This window comes from Podarcis cretensis (assembly GCF_951804945.1).
Source record: "Podarcis cretensis genome assembly, chromosome: 16".
NCBI classification, from domain to species: Eukaryota; Metazoa; Chordata; class Lepidosauria; order Squamata; family Lacertidae; genus Podarcis; species Podarcis cretensis.
In genome coordinates this window covers 41495694-41513258 of record NC_137186.1, presented here as the reverse complement: position 1 = coordinate 41513258, position 17565 = coordinate 41495694, and the positions used below count along the sequence as shown (strand labels likewise).

The following is a 17565-nucleotide window of genomic DNA, read 5'->3' as shown; positions in this document are numbered from 1 at the left end:
TGTACACATATGGCCAGCCCTCTGCAAGCAAGATTCCAGGGCAGATTGTAGCCAAGAGGTTTGGAGGATTCCCAGTTTTAAACTTGTTTTAAATTCCGGGCCAGGGGTGTAATTTAGCAAGAATGTAGAATTTGGGGGTGACTTTGAAAGCAAATATGAAGTCTTTCTCTGGAAATAATTACTATTTCTAAAGATGTATTGATGTGCTGCTTATGCTAGGAATGAGGAACCATTTATCCTCCTGATGTTGTTGGACTCACAACAGTCCCAACCAGCCTGGCCAGTGGTCAGGGGTGCTGAGGGCTGCAGTCCAGCAACTTCAGGAGGGCCACGGGTTCCCCATCGCTGGCTTATGCAAAGCAGATTAGTGGCATGGATATTTAAACGCCATACCTCAAAAAGCCTTCATCATTATTTCACACCGCATAAATGGCATGTGGGTACAAAACAAAGGCAGTATTCAGGTGTAGGTTAATCATATTCTGATGCTAAATGAGTTTGCCGGGTACAGGAAATATTGCCGGGTACTCAGAAATATTTGTGTTGCTGGAACTTCAGGTGTACTGGGTGGGTTTTCTAAAAATCATACACACAAGATGGAATTTATCAGGTGTGCCCCCGCCCTATTTAAAATGCATTGGTGTTTTCCACCAACAGCATCCAACTTTTTTCAATGAGTCTAGAGCAGGAAACAATACCAGTCTGTGCAGCCGCCCACCATGCCTTGGGGTTGTCTTGGTTCTTTCACACTAAGGGCTTATCCACACTTTCCTTTTGCCCTGCTCTTTCCAGGCACAGGTATGGGCTTAAAAGCTCACAACTGAGCATTGTTGTTGTTTGTCCCAGAGTTTTCCCCACAAAAACCCACTCTTTAGCACTCAGTCAGAGCAAACATCAGAACATCAGTCCAGGTTTACCACAGATTGCTATTTGCTCCAGTTCAACTTTAAAGAACAGGTTTTTGCAGGGAACACTGGAGCAAAAAAAAAAATGATGTTTGGACACGGAGCTTTAAAGCACGGGTCATGCCTGGAAAGCATGGAGGAAAGGCAAGTGTGGATAAGCCCTAAGTTGTGGTGCAGGAAATACTGTGGAAACTAGTGCTGAGTCTGTGCCAGGCCGCTGGACAATCCTGCTTCAGACCAGCCACTCTGTGGTGTCCTGTTCATCTTGTTCATGATGCTACTAAAGCAACTTTGCCCTGACGGATGACTCTTGTTGGGAAAGGGAGAGGAAGGGAGGGGTACAACCTTCTTGTTTCTTCTCAGTCTCTTGACAGCTTTTGACACCATCAACCATGGCATCCATCTGGAGCAACTCAGAGAGTTGGGGACACCACATTGCAGTGGTTCCACTCCCACCTCCATGATTATTTAGACAGAGTAGCAGTGGGAGATTTCTACTTGACCCTATGGGAACTATTCACTTGGGTCCCTCAAGTATTAATCTTGCCATACAAGGCCACTATGAGATGTCATGAGGTGATTTGGAACAAGGCATCATCAATATACAGATAACACCCAACTCTTTCTCTGTTACACCTGAATCCGGTGTGGTTGGTCCGTTACCAGGAGGCGAGTTAATAAATTGAAGCTGAACCTAGACAAGATGGCGGTACTGTGGATTTGGAATTTAGCCTGCCCTTGATGGAGTTGCTTTCCATCTGAAAGAGCAGGCAAGAGTAGTTTTGGGGTGCAGTTCAATCTAACTTTGCCAGTTGAAGCCAAATTGACTTCAGTGCCTAGGTGTGCCTAATCCCAGCAGCAGCCAGTTTGCTAGCTGTGACCATTGGCTTGGGAAGGCCTGGCCACGGTTCTGGTAACCTTCAGCTTGGATTACATCAGTGCACTCCATGTGGGGCTGCCCTTGAAGTAGAACTGGAAGCTGCAACTAGTGCAGAATGCTGCAACCAGAGTGCCGATGGACACGTCTGGGTCGAATCCATGTAATGGTAGTGGTTACCAATTTGATTCCAAGCCCATAGATGCCTATGTTGCACTACATAACTTGTCAAAACAAAATAAAAAAATTCCTTCCAGTAGCACCTTAAAGACCAACTAAGTTAGTTCTAGGTATGAGCTTTCGTGTGCATGCACGTGTGCATACCTAGAACTAACTTAGTTGGTCTTTAAGGTGCTACTGGAAGGAATTTTTTTATTTTGTTTTGACTATGGCAGACCAACACGGCTACCTATCTATAACTATACATAACTTGTGACACAATATCTCAAAGTAGTGGCTCCTTCCATATGAACTGTCTCTGAGTTACGATCAGTGATCCCGCTGCCGGGAGAAATCTAGGTAGAGGGGTGTCAGCATGTGAGCAAGCCTTCTCTCTGAGGTGCATTGAGCACAGATACGCAAAAGAAGCAGCTATTTCCCCAGGTCTTCAGGAGGGATTGACATTTGGAACCACTTGGATAATTTCATCACCTGCTCTTATATCCTTCAGGCGTGCCTGTTCTATTATTGTAATATTTTATAGTGTTGGTTGATCATTTGATGACCTTGTGATTTGTTTGTGCTGTGAGGCCGTAGAGTGAAGGGTAGTCTATAAATAAGTCAAATGAACAATAAATAAAGCAAGCATTGGTGTACAACCTATTCTGGGCCTGTTGCAGCTGTGGCCACGATAAACAATGTGTTTGTATGACTGCAGAACCCAAACTGTTCTCATCGGGCAGGTCCAGGTCACACTACAGGCTTTGTTTTAAACTGGTTCAGATAAGAGCAGGTTTGGGAAATGGGCACAGTTCCTTTCAGTCTCAAATAAGCTCTTTTTGCTTTGTTCAGTCCAAAACAGGAGGGACTGGCAAGGGAAGTATTTAAAAGTTGAAGTGCCATAGCCAAATGAGAAGGAAAATGTAAAGAGCCTGTCATCTTTCCAGCTGCAAGTTGCAAAAATGCTTCCAGCACCCCAGGACAGGAGGAGGAGGAGGAGGCTGTCAGCCTCATCTGGCCTTCGATTTCACCTTGCATGTTTTTAATTCTTTCCATGGTTGCTGGGTCGGTCTCTCTCTCTCTCTCTCTCTCTCTCTCTCTCTCTCTCTCACACACACACACACACACACACACACTCTTTCATTTTTACATTAACCTATTGTCTGCTGACAGAATATACAGTGGTGCCTCGCAAGACGAAAAGAATCCGTTCCGCGAGTCTCTTCGTCTAGCGGTTTTTTCGTCTTGCAAAGCAAGCCCATTAGCGGATTAGCGGATTAGCGCTATTAGCGGCTTTTAGCGGATAAGCGGTTTAGCGGCTTAGAAAAAGGGGGGGAGGGTTGAAAAGTCGGAAAAACTCGCAAGACATTTTTGTCTTGCGAAGCAAGCCCATAGGGAAATTTGTTTTGCGAAGCACCTCCAAAACGGAAAACCCTTTCGTCTAGCGGGTTTTTCGTCTTGCGAGGCATTCGTCTTGCGGGGCACCACTGTATAAGGCAAGGGTACATTCAGTGTACGCTTTCCTTAGATGCTTACAGAATCATTCCCCATGCTCCTTTTAAACCTACTAGATCTTCTAGCTCCATACTTTCTGCCAAAAGAACAAAAGCCAAATCCCAGCCCTCACTGATCTGTGCCACGTCCCTCCTTGGCTTCTCTGTGTCTCCTTTCCCCATGGCCAATGTAAATGGTTTGCACGTCACCAGTTCAGTCCCTGGTAACTCCAGTTCAAATGAGCAGATCAGAGTCTGCCCAAAACCCTGGTGAGCTGCTGCTGATCAAAGAGTAGACAAGACTGAGCTAGGCGTTCAATTAGTTTGATCTTGTTAGAAGGCAGTTTTTCTATGGATCTGTGTTGCCCGTCATCTCCATTGAAACACAACAAGACTCCTGTTAAGGAAGGACTTGCAAACCAGTCGGTCCCTTTAAGGTGATCCAGTAGGGTTGTGGGAAAGAAACACAAGGGCACAGCAGCTCCTTGAAATGGCACAGGCGGCTGTTCCACACTTGATAGCCAACCTGGGTTTGTGACTCACTCAGGTGTTTACTTGGGAGGGAGCCACAGCCAATCCTGGTTCTCTAGTGACTGTCCTGGTACAATGCATGCCTGGCACATTAAATTACACCTGGGGGAAAGGATGTGAATTGACCCTTTGAATCAGGGTATCGGGTGAATAATATATAGCATTCTCAAAAGAAATCTGATAGCCTGGTCAAGTTCCAAGCAATGCCCTAGTGTGTATGAACTGCATTGATGACGAGAACAGATTTGTTTCAGGTGGTGAGCTCAATGAAGTTGTCTACACGGTGTGAAGCAGCTAAGGCAAAATCCATGTTGGGGCCAGTAGCAAAACTCCAGTTATTATAATGCCTTTCTGCAAACCTGTAGGCAAGACCACACTTGGAATACTGTGTACGGTTCAGGTTGCTGCAACTTGGAAATTTATTTTGTACAGCTGGAAAAGGTGCAGGAAAGGGTAACCAAAATTATAATAGTACAGGAGCAACTGAGGAAAGGTGACAGTGTTTGGAGATTTTTAGTTTAGAAAAACTGAGTAAAGGAGGGGGTGTTAAAATTCTGCATAGTGTGCAGAAAATGGATTTCTCTTGTAATACTAGAGTTCAGGGTCATCCAGTGCAGCTGAAAGTTGGGAGAGGTGGATAAGACCATCAGTGGCTAGAAGTCATGGTGGTTATGTACTGCCTCCAGAATCCGAGGTGCTGTTCTTCTGAGATGAGGAGTGGCAGAAGGCTTGTGGGCTTCCCAGAGGTCATCTGGTTGGCCACTGTGAGCACTGAACGCTGGACTTGATGGGTCTTCAGACTCATCCAGCAAGGTTCTTGTTATGTGTAGTTTAGTTGTATTTAGTTATCAAACTGCCACAATGCCAAGGTTTAACAGAATGAATGAAAGGTTAACATCAACAGAAGCTATCAGGTTAAGAAATAGAAAGGGGTGACTTTGGATTTTTTGTTTGTGGGAACTCTAACTGAATTGGGAGTGCCATGGATTTAAATAAAGGAATGTTAAATCCTGCTGTACAGAGGCAGGAACTAGTGTTCCATCTGGAGAAAAGTTAAAAAATAAAGAATAAGGATGGTGTTGCTGTTTTCTTTTATCCAAAGAACAAAATGGTAGTATTTACAATGGGTTTCAAGTGCGATGATAACATACCTGTCGGTAGCAGGGGGAAAGGGCTTGTTTCTCTCTTTCTATTTATTATTAAATGCAATGAAACTGTGTTCATGCCTTCTGTCTTGAATTTTTAAAAACATCTTTATTGAAAGTTTTAAAAGTACATAATTATATGTGCACTAAACACGATGAGACGTAAATAAGAGAAAACGAAAAAGAAAAATAGAACCCGCGTAGAAGGGGAAATAAAGGGGGGAGGGGGGACCCAAACTGTATATTTTACAAGGTTATCATTGTACTTCACCAGATCTTAACCTATTACAGTATTTGTAAGAATGGATTCCAAATATCATTGAATTTGTCCATGGCAAGTCTGCGTTTATATGCAAGTTGTTCATATGTTGCAAGTTTGTATAAGTCTTCAATCCAATCATAGAAGGGAGCCGCATTTTTATTTTTCCAGTTCATCAGTACCAGTCTTTTTGCTGTGGCACGGAGAGTCCACTCATATTGTCCTTTTGTAAGGTTCCAGGTGCTGGGTATATAATTCAAGAAGATATTTTGCTCTGTAAATGTAAGGTTGTTCCGTACAGTTCTGTTGATGGTTTCAGTTACCGTCTGCCAAAAAATCTTTCAATATAGGACAATGAAAAAACATGTTTTAGAGAAGCATTATCTCTATTGCATCTCAAACAGTTAGATACCTTAAATAGCCCTTTTTAAACATAATGGGGTCCAGTATATTCTAAATATTTTTTGTTGTTGTATAAGGTCGAAATTGAGATCTCTAATTCTTTATTCCTTTTTTATATATATATGATTTTTTATTAATTTCCAAATAAAGAATACATAACACATCACATTTCAACTTTAACAAATTTTTCACTTTTGGACTTCCTTCAGCCTCTCTGATAATCGTTCAAGTTTGATTTTTAATTACACATTTCTTAAATTCACTATTGCCTTTCAATATACCCTTTGAAACCTTTTTTTCTTTTTTGCAATATTTCTTTGACTTTTACAGAGCTTCTTTAAATGCCACTAACGTTATTTCTCTATCACTTATGCCTTCCCAATAGTCCACCAACTTTCCCCAGTCCTCGATAAACTTTTGGTCTCGTAGATATCTAATCTTTCCTGTCAATTTGTCCAGTTCTGCATAGTCCATGAGCTTCATTCTCCACTCCTCTAATGTTGGTACTTGTTCTTGTTTCCAATTCTGGGCCAGTAATATTCTTGCCGCTGTTACTGCATATTGAAAAAGTTTACAATCCTTTCTATTTATTTCATTTCCTATAATTCCTAAAAGAAAAGCCTCTGGTTTCTTTGCAAATGTATATTTCAACATTTTCTTCAGTTCATTATAAATCAATTCCCAGAAGCTCTTCACTTTTTTACATTCCCACCACATATGATAGAAAGTACCATCCTTTTCTTTACATTTCCAACATCTCTTACATGTTTTATACATTTTTGCAAGTTTTACCGGTGTAATGTACCATCTATACATCATTTTCATAATATTTTCTTTTAGCGCTGTGCATGCAGTAAATTTCATATATTCATTCCATAATTTAATCCAATCATCCATTTGTATGTTATATCCAAAATCCCTGGCCCATTTTATCATAACCGATTTAACTTCCTCATCTTTTGTATGCCATTCCAGCAAAATTTTATACATTTTAGATAATATTTTGTATTCGTTGTTTATTATTTCTGTTTGAAATTTTGACTCTTTCTCTGCATAACCATATTCTTTAAAGTCCTTCTTAAACATTTCATTCATTTGTAAATAATGCAACCAATCATATACATGCTCTTTTACCTCTTCATAAGGTTTCATTTTCCATCTCCCCCCTTCCTTAACAATTAACTCTCCATATGTAATCCATTTTTTCCTCATATTAATTTTTTTAACACTCATAACCTCTAATGGAGGCAACCAGTGTGGGGTTTTTGGCTCGAGTAGGTTTTTATACCTATCCCAAACTTTCAGCGATCTTCGGAAAATGTGGTTCTCAAAGCCTACATGACCTTTCTTCTTTCCAGACCATAAATATGCGTGCCACCCAAATCTATTATCAAATCCTTCTAAATCTAGCAACTCCGTATTATCTAATTTTATCCATTCCTTTAACCAGCAGAGACATGATGCTTCATAATATAATTTCAGGTCTGGCAGGGCGAAGCCACCTCTTTCTTTCGCATCTGTTAATAACTTAAATTGAATTCTTGGCTTCTTACCCTGCCAGATATACCTTGAAATTGTTCTTTGCCATTCCTTAAAAATAGCCGTCCCTCTGATTACTGGAATTGTTTGAAACAAAAATAATAATTTTGGCAGAATGCTCATCTTTATCGTTGAAATCCTTCCCCACATTGATAATTTCATTCGTCCCCACACCTCCAGATCTTTCTTAATTCCATTCCACACTGGTATGTAATTATTCTGATATAAGTCAATACTCTTAGGGGTCAGCCAGATGCCAAGATATTTCACCTTCTTCACTACTTCTATTCCTATTTGCTGTTGCATTATTTCTATCGTTTCTTGATCCATATTCTTAGCAATTATTTTGGTCTTTCTCTTATTCAACTTAAAACCTGCCACTTGACCAAATCTCTCCACCTCTACTAGAATATTTTTGGTGCTCTCTAAAGGTTCTTCCACCGTTAAAACCAGATCATCGGCAAAGGCTTTAACCTTATACTCATTCCGGCCTAGTTCTACCCCTTTTATTTCCTTATTTTCTCTTATAGAGTTTAGAAAGACTTCTAGGACCATGATGAATAACAATGGCGAAAGTGGACACCCTTGTCGTGTACCTTTGGTTATCCCTATTTCTTCCGTAATCACATTGTTTACAATTAACTTAGCTCTTTGTTCAGTATATATTGCCTTTATTCCATTAAGGAATTCCTTCCCCACCTCCATAAATTCCAGATTTTTTAACATAAAATCCCATGATATATTATCAAAGGCCTTTTCAGCATCCACAAATATTAACATTGCTTGTTTCTCATTCCTGGCAGTCAGATATTCCAAAATATTAATTATATTCCTTACATTATCCTTCATCTGTCTGCCAGGTAGGAAACCCGCTTGATCTTTATGAATAACTTCTTGTAATATTGTTTTAATTCTCCTTGCTAAAATACTTGCAAAAATTTTATAGTCTGCATTTAACAATGAAATAGGCCTATAATTTTTGACTTGTGTCAAATCAGAGTCTTGTTTTGGAATAAAGGTGATGAACGCTTCCTTCCATGTTTCAGGGATTTCTTTCTCCTTGAGAATATTGTCCATAACTTCTTTCAAAGGTACTGACATGATGTATTTCATTTCTTTGTAGTAACGTGCTGTAAATCCATCTGGCCCCGGAGCCTTCCCTCTTTTGAGTTCTTTTATAACTTCTTTTATTTCACTAATTTCTATTGGGGCATTCAGCCTTTCTTTTTTTTCTGTCGGGATCCTCTGCACCTTTTTTTCTTTCAAATATCTTAGATCTCTAATTCTTTATTTCAATCCTCCTTCAGTACCTGTATATCAATTTGGTTTGCTAATAACAAAGATTTATATATGTTTTTTGTGGCGTAAGAATTAATCAGCTGCTTCAATATATCTGGGGTCTCTGAGGCTGTAAAAGCTGCTGGTCCGTAGATGGTGGTTAGCAAGTGTTTTATCTGGAGATATTGCCATTGAGCATTTGTAGGTAATCTGTATTTGTCTCTTAAGATGGAGTATATATAATATTCATCCTCTTCATTTATCAGCTGGTCTAACATATATATATATATATATATATATATATCACAATTTTATACATTTTAACATAACCATTTCAAACATTAAAATGCAAGGTACATTTGAACCTTCGGACCTCCTTCCCTCCCTCCATGGGTTCCATGTTTAAGATTAAGTTTGCTGCATCTTTTATCATTATCCATCTATTAAACATCCATAATTATCGTAAAAAAATCCACATTACAAATACTTTATCTTCCTGGTTTCGCATCTTCCTCGTCAGTTTCGCCATCTCCACATATTTCATCAGTTTCATCTGCCATTCTTCTTTTGTTGGTACTTCACCTTCCTTCCATTTCTGGGCTAGTAGCATTCTCGCTGCTGTTGTTGCATAAGTCTTCTGTCTTCACTTGGTAACTCTTCACCTATTATACCTAGTAAAAAGGCTTCTGGTTTTTTAACAAATGTATTTTTAAACATTTTATTTAGTTCATTGTATATCATTTCCCAGAAAGCCTTTACCAACGTACATGTCCATTAATACATATACCCAAATTCATCCACCTCTTCCATACGATCATTTCTTTCCCAATTTTTAAAGACGTGTTTCCCCACAAAGTCATTTTGTCGTGGGAGAAAAGGTCAAATTTATAATTTGGGGACATATGGAGCCATGTCGTTCGAACTGATGTTACTGTTTCAGTAGCATCTAAAGTATTAATGTATTTAGACCCGAGTGCTGCCCATCTATCTAGGCAAAGGTAAAGGGACCCCTGACCATTAGGTCCAGTCGTGGCCGACTCTGGGGTTGTGGTGCTCATCTCGCTTTATTGGTACAGCTTCTGGGTCATGTGGCCAGCATGACTAAGCCGCTTCTGGTGAACCAGAGCAGCGCACGGAAATGCCGTTTCTCTAGAAGTGCTACATCTCTCTAGAGGTGCTACATATTCCAAAGCAGCCCATTTTGGACAGTTGTTTTCAGTTGTGGGTCTCCAGAATAGTGTACCTGACAGTAAATATCCTTGTTGATACAATTCTAAGTCTGGGATCCCAATTCCTCCATCTTTTATCAGTATTTGCATTTTTTGCATAGATATTCTTGGAACAGAAGAGCCCCAAAGGCATTTTCTAATAAAAGATTTAATTTTGTGAAAGTATTTGTTCGTCGTGTGAATTGGAATTTCTCTTAAGACATAAAGCAGTCTAGGTATTATGTTCATTTTAATAGCATTGACTTCCCCCCCCACAGAGTCAGGTTCAATGACTCTCATCTGTCGATGTCTATTGATACCTCATGATATATTTTGTTGATGTTTAATTATGCTCATTTAGATAAGTTGTGGTATTAATATGCCTAGATATTTAATGTTGTCTTTGCAAATATGAAATTGGCATTGTTTAAACGGTTGAATCAAAAAGTTATTTCCTATTAACATCAACTCCGATTTGGACTAGTTTATAGTATATCCAGAAATACTGCCAAAAAAATCTAGATTTTGCATTAATATTGAAATAGTACTGTGAGGTTTTGTAATAAACAGAAGAATATCATCTGTAAACATTACCAATTTGTATTCAAATGAGTTACGAATTACACCAAAGATTTCCTTATGCTGTCTAATAGTACATGCCAGGGACTCCAAACAGATATTAAAAAGCAAAGGCAAAGTGGGCAGCCTTGCCTAGTACCTCCAGATAACGTGAAAGGTGCAGAAATTATGCCATTTGTCTTAACTCTAGATGTAGGGGAGCAATATAATAGGTTTATCCATTTTATAAAGTCTAATGGAAAACCAAAATTTTGTAGTACTTTTTCCACACATAGATTGTGGCTCTTATCAAAAGCTTTTTCCATATCTAGAGATAGTATACAGTAGCTAAATCTTCACTGTTCCTGTTTAAATTTATCAAAACCACTACCAGCCTGATGTTATCTGCAGCTTGTCTCCTCTTTATAAACCCTGTTTGGTCATTTTTAATAAGTTGGTATTACTCTTTGCAATCTATTTGCCAATATTGCTGTTACTATTTTCGTATTAATGTTTATCAAAGAAATTGGGCGATAGTTGGCACATTGCATCAGATCCTTGCCAGGCTTTGGAATAACAGTAATGTAAGCATGGTTGAATAATGTTGAGCTGATTCCTTCTCTAAATATCTCATCATGTAACTGATATAATCTAGGTGACAGGAGATCAGTATATGTTTTATACCATTCCACTTGAAAGCTGTCTAGCCCTGGTGCATTACCATTTGCCATATTTGAGATTGTTTCCCCAATCTCAACTTCTGATATTGGAGACATCAATAGTTGTTTTTGTGTGTTTTCTCGTCTTGGTAGTTTTATTTTTATGAAGAAAAAAATATTCCATAACATCTTCCAGTACCTCTTCGGCTTGTCTCTTTTTTATATATAATTTCATTTTTCATTTTCAACTTTTACAAACATTTTAGCCAAAAAACCCAACAGTCAAATCTAACAGGTAAAGGGAAGTACTTGTCTCAGAACGGCTTGAGATCTCGAGGGCGTTTCCACAGAGGCTCTTGTAACAAACCATTTTACTTTGACAGGGAGCATCGCTGCTGGAAAGCCTGTATCCCAGGACAGAAAGATCACCCCGACGCCAAGAGAAATGGCCAGCTCCAAGTCGCCTCATGCTACCCTTGCAGACCACCACCCCCCTATCTCTCCATATGAGCACCTGCTCCGAGGAGTGAGCGGTGTGGACTTGTACAGGGGACACATTCCATTGGCCTTTGACCCAGCAGCTATTCCCAGAGGAATCCCCCTGGAAGCAGGTAAACGTGTCTTAGGTTCAGAAAATGGCAGCAGTGAAACAATCACCATGACTGGAATATGCTGAGTTATCTAGGCCAGGATTACACAGCTTAGTCTCTCTGTACAGATTCGACTGGGTTAGTTCTTAAGAATCTGGATGCATAGAGAGCCAGTGTGGTGTAGCGGTTAAGAGCGGTAGTCTCGTAATCTGGGGAACCGGGTTCGCGTCTGCGCTCCTCCACATGCAGCTGCTGGGTGACCTTGGGCCAGTCACGCTTCTTTGAAGTCTCTCAGCCCCACTCACCTCACAGAGTGTTTGTTGTGGGGGAGGAAGGGAAAGGAGAATGTTAGCCGCTTGGAGACTCCTTAAAGGGAGTGAAAGGCGGGATATCAAATCCAAACTCTTCTCCTTCATTGTTCAGTTTAGAATAATTTAACAGACAATGGAAAAGGACAGAGAACATTGGGAGATATTTGAGGCCATTCTAGCAACATGCAGAGTAAAGAAGAATATCTCTGGTTTCAGACACCCTGGGATAGTTGCAGCAAGAACGGGGGTGGGGGGGGAGGTTCAGGTAAAGAGGAGAAGAGTTTGGACATGGTTGGTAGTGGTGAACTTACAGTGAGAAGCCAAAAATAGAGAGTTGAAGAAGAGATCTAGTAGAGCAGAGATGGCTCCAATTGCCCTCTCAAGTGCTCTTGTTTTGAGACAAACTCTGCTGAAGAAAACACACAGCATGTGAAAAAGCTAATATTGTCCCTTTTCTCTGTTCTGTCCAGCAGCCGCTTATTACTTGCCAAGGCACCTCGCTCCTAGCCCTACGTACCCCCATCTCTACCCACCATACCTAATCCGCGGCTACCCAGATACGGCTGCCATGGAGAACAGGCAGACCATCATCAACGACTACATCACCTCCCAGCAGATGCACCACAATGCTGCGGCTGCCACTGCAATGGCCCAGAGGGCAGACCTGCTGCGTGGCCTGTCTCCGCGAGAGCCCTCGCTAGCCCTCAATTATGCAGCAGGTCCGAAAATAGGTTTGGGGTTGTGTGGCAAATTCTGGCAGGTGTCTGTGTTCGTCTGTTGCAACAAAAGCAAGAGATCCTTGAAGCATTTTCAGAGAACCATGTTTGTTTATAGCATAAGTTTTCATGGGCCAGACTTGGTCCGTTGCTGGACAAAGCCTGCAAAAGTATCTCCCACAATTCACTGGTTAGATTCAAGGTGTCATAGGGCTCTCTGTGTTGTTGAGACTAGGAGGACTTTGTGAACATGGAGCAAGTTTCAGGCATAAGGGCCTGATTTGGCAACACTAACTGGTGAAGGCATCAATCAGCTGCAACACTTTTTATGTTTCACATGATGCATGCAGATCATGGGGATCCAATGGTGCTTCTTAATTGCACCAGTAATTCTGGTGATGAAGCTTTTGCATTACCTAGAACTCTTCAGCAACCCTTTCCTCAGGCCTGTAGTTTTCCCTGTTCCGCATTGCCAAGTTGCATTAAGTGTAACTGACAAGAGAGAGGTTCTTCACTGTGTTTAGTCTGCCCACTTCTTTGCCTGCCGTTCTGAACAAGCTGCAGGCAGTTTGGGCAGCTGGCCTTGCCCTTCAGGTGATGTGATACCATGTGACACGGACAGAACTTGCTGCTTTCAGAAGATGGATCTCCCTAAAAAGTGCAGGAGGCATGGGGCAGACAGGAAAGTCGGAAAGTGGTACCCACTGTCCAGATTAAGGCATCCTTTCGTAGCTGACACAGCACAGGCTACAGTGTCTTACAATGCCACAAGAGGTTATTGCTTTTTTGACACTGCACTTCTAGTACCAAGGCATATTGCTTCTCCTAACTGTCTCTCCCCCCTCCATTCTCTTAGCAGGAATAATTGACCTGTCTCAAGTGCCACATTTGCCTGTGCTTGTGCCCCCCACCCCGGGCACTTCTGCCGCCTCCATTGACCGGATCACATACATCCACAGTGCCCCCCAGGCTTTCACCAGCCGACACAGCAGCTCTCCACTCTCCCCAGGTAGGCTGATTCTTGGTATGTTGCTGAAATCCATTAGGTGCTTCTTTAAGAGCCTAAGTTAACATGTGCATAAGGGACATGGAGAGGAGGAAAATAAGAAACAACAACACAAAGCAAAATTAAGGGGCTAAAATTGCAGTACTTTAAAATGGGTATGTCATTTTATACCTGGGTGTCCTCGGATGTTTCAGGCTGCAGTTTACTTTGGCTGCTGACAGGGGGCCTGCAGAATAGCTGCTTTAATATTCAGGTCAAAACATCTGCTTTCTGAGCATGTTCAGACTGTGTGTTTAATGATTCATAGGAGGCCACACACACCTGACCAAGCAGACAGGACCTTCAGTTTCTGAAAGGGAGCAAGAACGAGACCGGGAACGGGAGCGTGAGAAGGAGCGCAAGAAGTCGGTCTTAGCAGCCACAACCACTGTGGAGCATGCCCCCATCTGGAGACCAGGTTGGATCGCTTTCCTTTAGTGACCTCTGGGGGGGGCAGCGGGTGGAGGTGCCTGGCAGGGACTTGGTTAAGTCCTTTCTTGTTCAACTGTTATTTGTTTTGGATTTTCCACATCTAGAGTTTTCACAGTGTTTCTTTGTGTTTTGTGGCAGGCACAGACCAAAGCAGCAGTCGGCCGTCAGCACACTCTCACAATCACAAGCACTCCCCTGTCTCGCCCCGCACCCAGGAGAACATCCAGCAGCGCCCCAGCGTGTTGCATAACACAAACATGAAGATGATCCCTTCGGAGAACCTTGCCCCCTCAGTTCTGCGGTATGTCAGAGATGCGCTAACGGCCTTATTGGTTCCTGACGTGCCATGTTTTTATTATATATTTTATTTTATCTATTAAATTTCTATACTGCCCTTCATCCAAGGATCACAGGTTGATTTACATTTCACATTGCCGATTGGGGCCTTGCAGGGAGGAAATTGCATTGGGTGCAGATCATGTTGCAAAGAGGACATTTTAGTGTCACGGCTAAGGTGGCACGTGGGGGATGTGACAGAGGTTTGTAGCATACATATACCTGAAACATTCAAAGCCCACCCTTCAGCCTAAAAGGGTCCCCAGGGGGGCATACAAGAACCATTTAAAATGCAAATCCTACATGAAAGCAAGAATAAATACTGTAGAAGAGAACAGGGAAACTACAGAAACAGAGTCCAAATGAAACTTCAGAACAGCAGGAAAAATAACACTCAAAGCCTGGCAAAGAAAATAAAAATAAAGCTTCCACATTCACCTAAAAGCCAGCAGAGAGGAGGTTATGAAGGCCTCTCAAGGGGTGAGCATTCCATAATCAATATGCCACCATTTAAAAAAATGATTTGTGTGGGGAACATGGAAGACTTTTCTCCCTCTCCCCTCAAACTAGAACAGGGCTGGGGAGCCGATGGCCCTCCAGGTGTTGTTGTGACTATAACTCCCCACCATCGTGGCTTTGCTGCCCACAGCTGATAGGACTTGGAGGTTGACAACATCTGGAGGTCTTCAAGGTTCAAGAGTCAGGGACAAGTGGTCCAAGAGGAACAAAAGGGAATTACTTATTTGCATAAAGTTATATCCCAATGTCAGTGTTGCTCACTGAAACTAATGGGCCTGATATATTCATGTCAATTAATGTCAAAGTGTCTATTCTGAGTAGGACTAGTACTAGATACAGCCCATAGTACATCATTAGTTTTTGGACCTTGCTGTTCGAAGAGGTTCTGATTGCTGGTTGGTTAGATGGCTTTCCAAAAGAGTGGATAAATACATGGAGGACATGAGGCTCTGGCAGGGCCCTAGAGCCTTCCCATCTCCTTCTCAGAGCTGCGCAAGTGCTAACTTGGCTTTGGGAAGGAGGTGGGAGGACTCTAGGACCTTACCAGAGCCCTCAGGTCTCCTTCCCGAAGCCTAGTTAGCGCTTGCCCAGTTGTGCCGGGGAACCCACAGTTGTGCCCTAAATCCACCGAAAAAGCTTCCCACAGGTCTCTTACTTTGCCTTCTGCTCTTCAGATCCACCTCCTCCTCTGCCACCACCACATCACCAGTTCGCTCCTCAGGATACTCCTCGGTATCATCACTGCGCAGCTCCATAGGTGGGTTGGACAGCTATACCTCTATGATGGATCCTGCCCACATGCAGAAGGAGGCCTCCAGAGCGCAGGATGTCAAAGCGGAGCGGCCTCAGGCAGACAGCAACCTGTTCTCCTCCAAGCTGCCTGCTGGGGGCGCCCTGGAACAGTCGCCTTCACCCGTTAAAGCCATGGAGCCCCGGCCTTTGTCCTCCTCTGGGCCAGGTCCAACCCACCTGTATAGCAGAGGACAGGGGAAAAGCCACCCTCAGCACCACCCGCCCCTGGAGCAGTCGCTGCACGCAGTTTCGGCCAGTGAGCAGCCCAGTAGAGAAAAGAGTAAAACCTTTTCAGTACAGGAACAGGAGCTCCGAGCACTCGGTAAGACCACCATGACAGCGGCCAGCTTCATAGATGTGATTATCATGCGTCAAATTTCTTGCGATAAGGGGAAGCGAGAGAGAAGCTCGCTAAGTAACGACGCCAATAGCGATGGTAAGAAATTGGAGGGGGAGCGGGGCGGTTCTTCCAAGTTTGTGGCCTTAAAACACACACAAATACCTTTTTTTCCCCGAAGACCCTTCTCACCCATCAATTTTTTAAATTTGATTTTTGCATTTGTGGTGACTGCCTGTTTTATTTCATGTGGTGCCTCATATGAAGACTCTTACTCCTGTATTTGTTTTCTCTTCCTGCCCATCTACGTGCCTTCTTGGGTTTGGTTTTGTTTGTTGTTGCTGCTGCTGTTATGCATATCATTCAGTTCCTGGAACATGGCTGTGATTGTGACGGGCAAAAGGAGGTGGCTGAAGGAAAACATGAATGAGAGTGTCATGGGCAACAGTACTGTATGCTGCATGGATACTTTGGGATGGAGTTTTGTTTTCAGGGGCTTTAGTTTATTCTCTCCTCCAAATTCCAAAGATTTACATTTTTCGAATAAATTGCATGATCTGCTGTGTTTGTATGATATATATGGATCATAGCATGTATATTTTGTGTTTGGCATTGGGCAGTAGCGGGGCAGGAATGAGGAGCCTGTGTGCCTCCCGGTGTCGTGGGACTGCAGCTGTTACCATTGGTCATGCTGGCTGGGGCAACATCCTGGAGGGGGCCACAGGTTCCCCATCCCTGTCATAGGTTATTGCCTGCATAATTCAGCTGGGCACCAGGGGCTGTGACAACCATCCTGCTCCCTGCCTCTGAAAGGCCAAACAGGTAGCCCACCTAGGAGAAGGAAAAGGGTTCCTAAACCTCCTCTGAGAGAAGAAAAGGCTAAGGAGTTAACCTTACACAAATCTGGAGTGGAATCCCTAAGGATGACGCTTTGTGTGCCTTTTCCCGGCAACACCTGCAGCCAAGCTGGTGCCAAATGTATAGCTCTGCTTTCCTTTGGACCTCATCAGTGAGGCTTAGAGTGGGGTTGTCATCTGGGCAGCTCAGGTCCTCCATGCATACTGCCCACGCATGCTTGTGCCCCAGGGAGGACACTTTGGGGCTGCTAACACAGCAGTTTGACTTCAGCTCTGAAGGCACACTCTGTTGTCTCTCGAGACAGACAGATGCCAACACACAAGACATGCATCTAGGACTTTCTTTAATGGCAGTTACAATCTCCAAAGTTTCCAAGCTCTGAAGCACATTCACATCAGACTACACCCTAGCTCTGTATATCTCTGCCAATGAAATGACCTTTTCTGAAAGTTCAGAAAGCTAAGCCGCTGCATGGTACTATGGAGGTTCCTTCTGAATTGAGCCTAGAAGTGATTTGGCAAGCTTTTGAGCTGAAAGTACCACTGGGGTAATAGGATCATACCAGCTCATGCCAGGCATCACTCTGGCTGCTGTGTTATGAACCAGCTGAAGCTCC

The 17565-nt window shown here is 42.6% G+C and overlaps 1 protein-coding gene across 24 annotated transcripts in view; it reads left to right on the top strand.

Annotated features, from left to right (window-relative positions):
- The window catches only part of NCOR2 (nuclear receptor corepressor 2), a 352014-nt gene that overhangs the window by 315398 nt on the left and 19051 nt on the right, over positions 1–17565 (top strand). For 20 of the 24 annotated variants that reach the window (XM_079957706.1, XM_079957718.1, XM_079957725.1 and 17 more), the window contains 6 exons: positions 11397–11624; positions 12385–12633; positions 13487–13639; positions 13944–14093; positions 14246–14408; positions 15637–16190. In XM_079957706.1, the coding sequence (XP_079813832.1) occupies positions 11397–11624; positions 12385–12633; positions 13487–13639; positions 13944–14093; positions 14246–14408; positions 15637–16190 (1497 nt within the window). The remainder of the gene's footprint in view (positions 1–11396; positions 11625–12384; positions 12634–13486; positions 13640–13943; positions 14094–14245; positions 14409–15636; positions 16191–17565) is intronic. The other 4 variants (XM_079957722.1, XM_079957719.1, XM_079957708.1 and 1 more) reach the window with 4 other exon arrangements.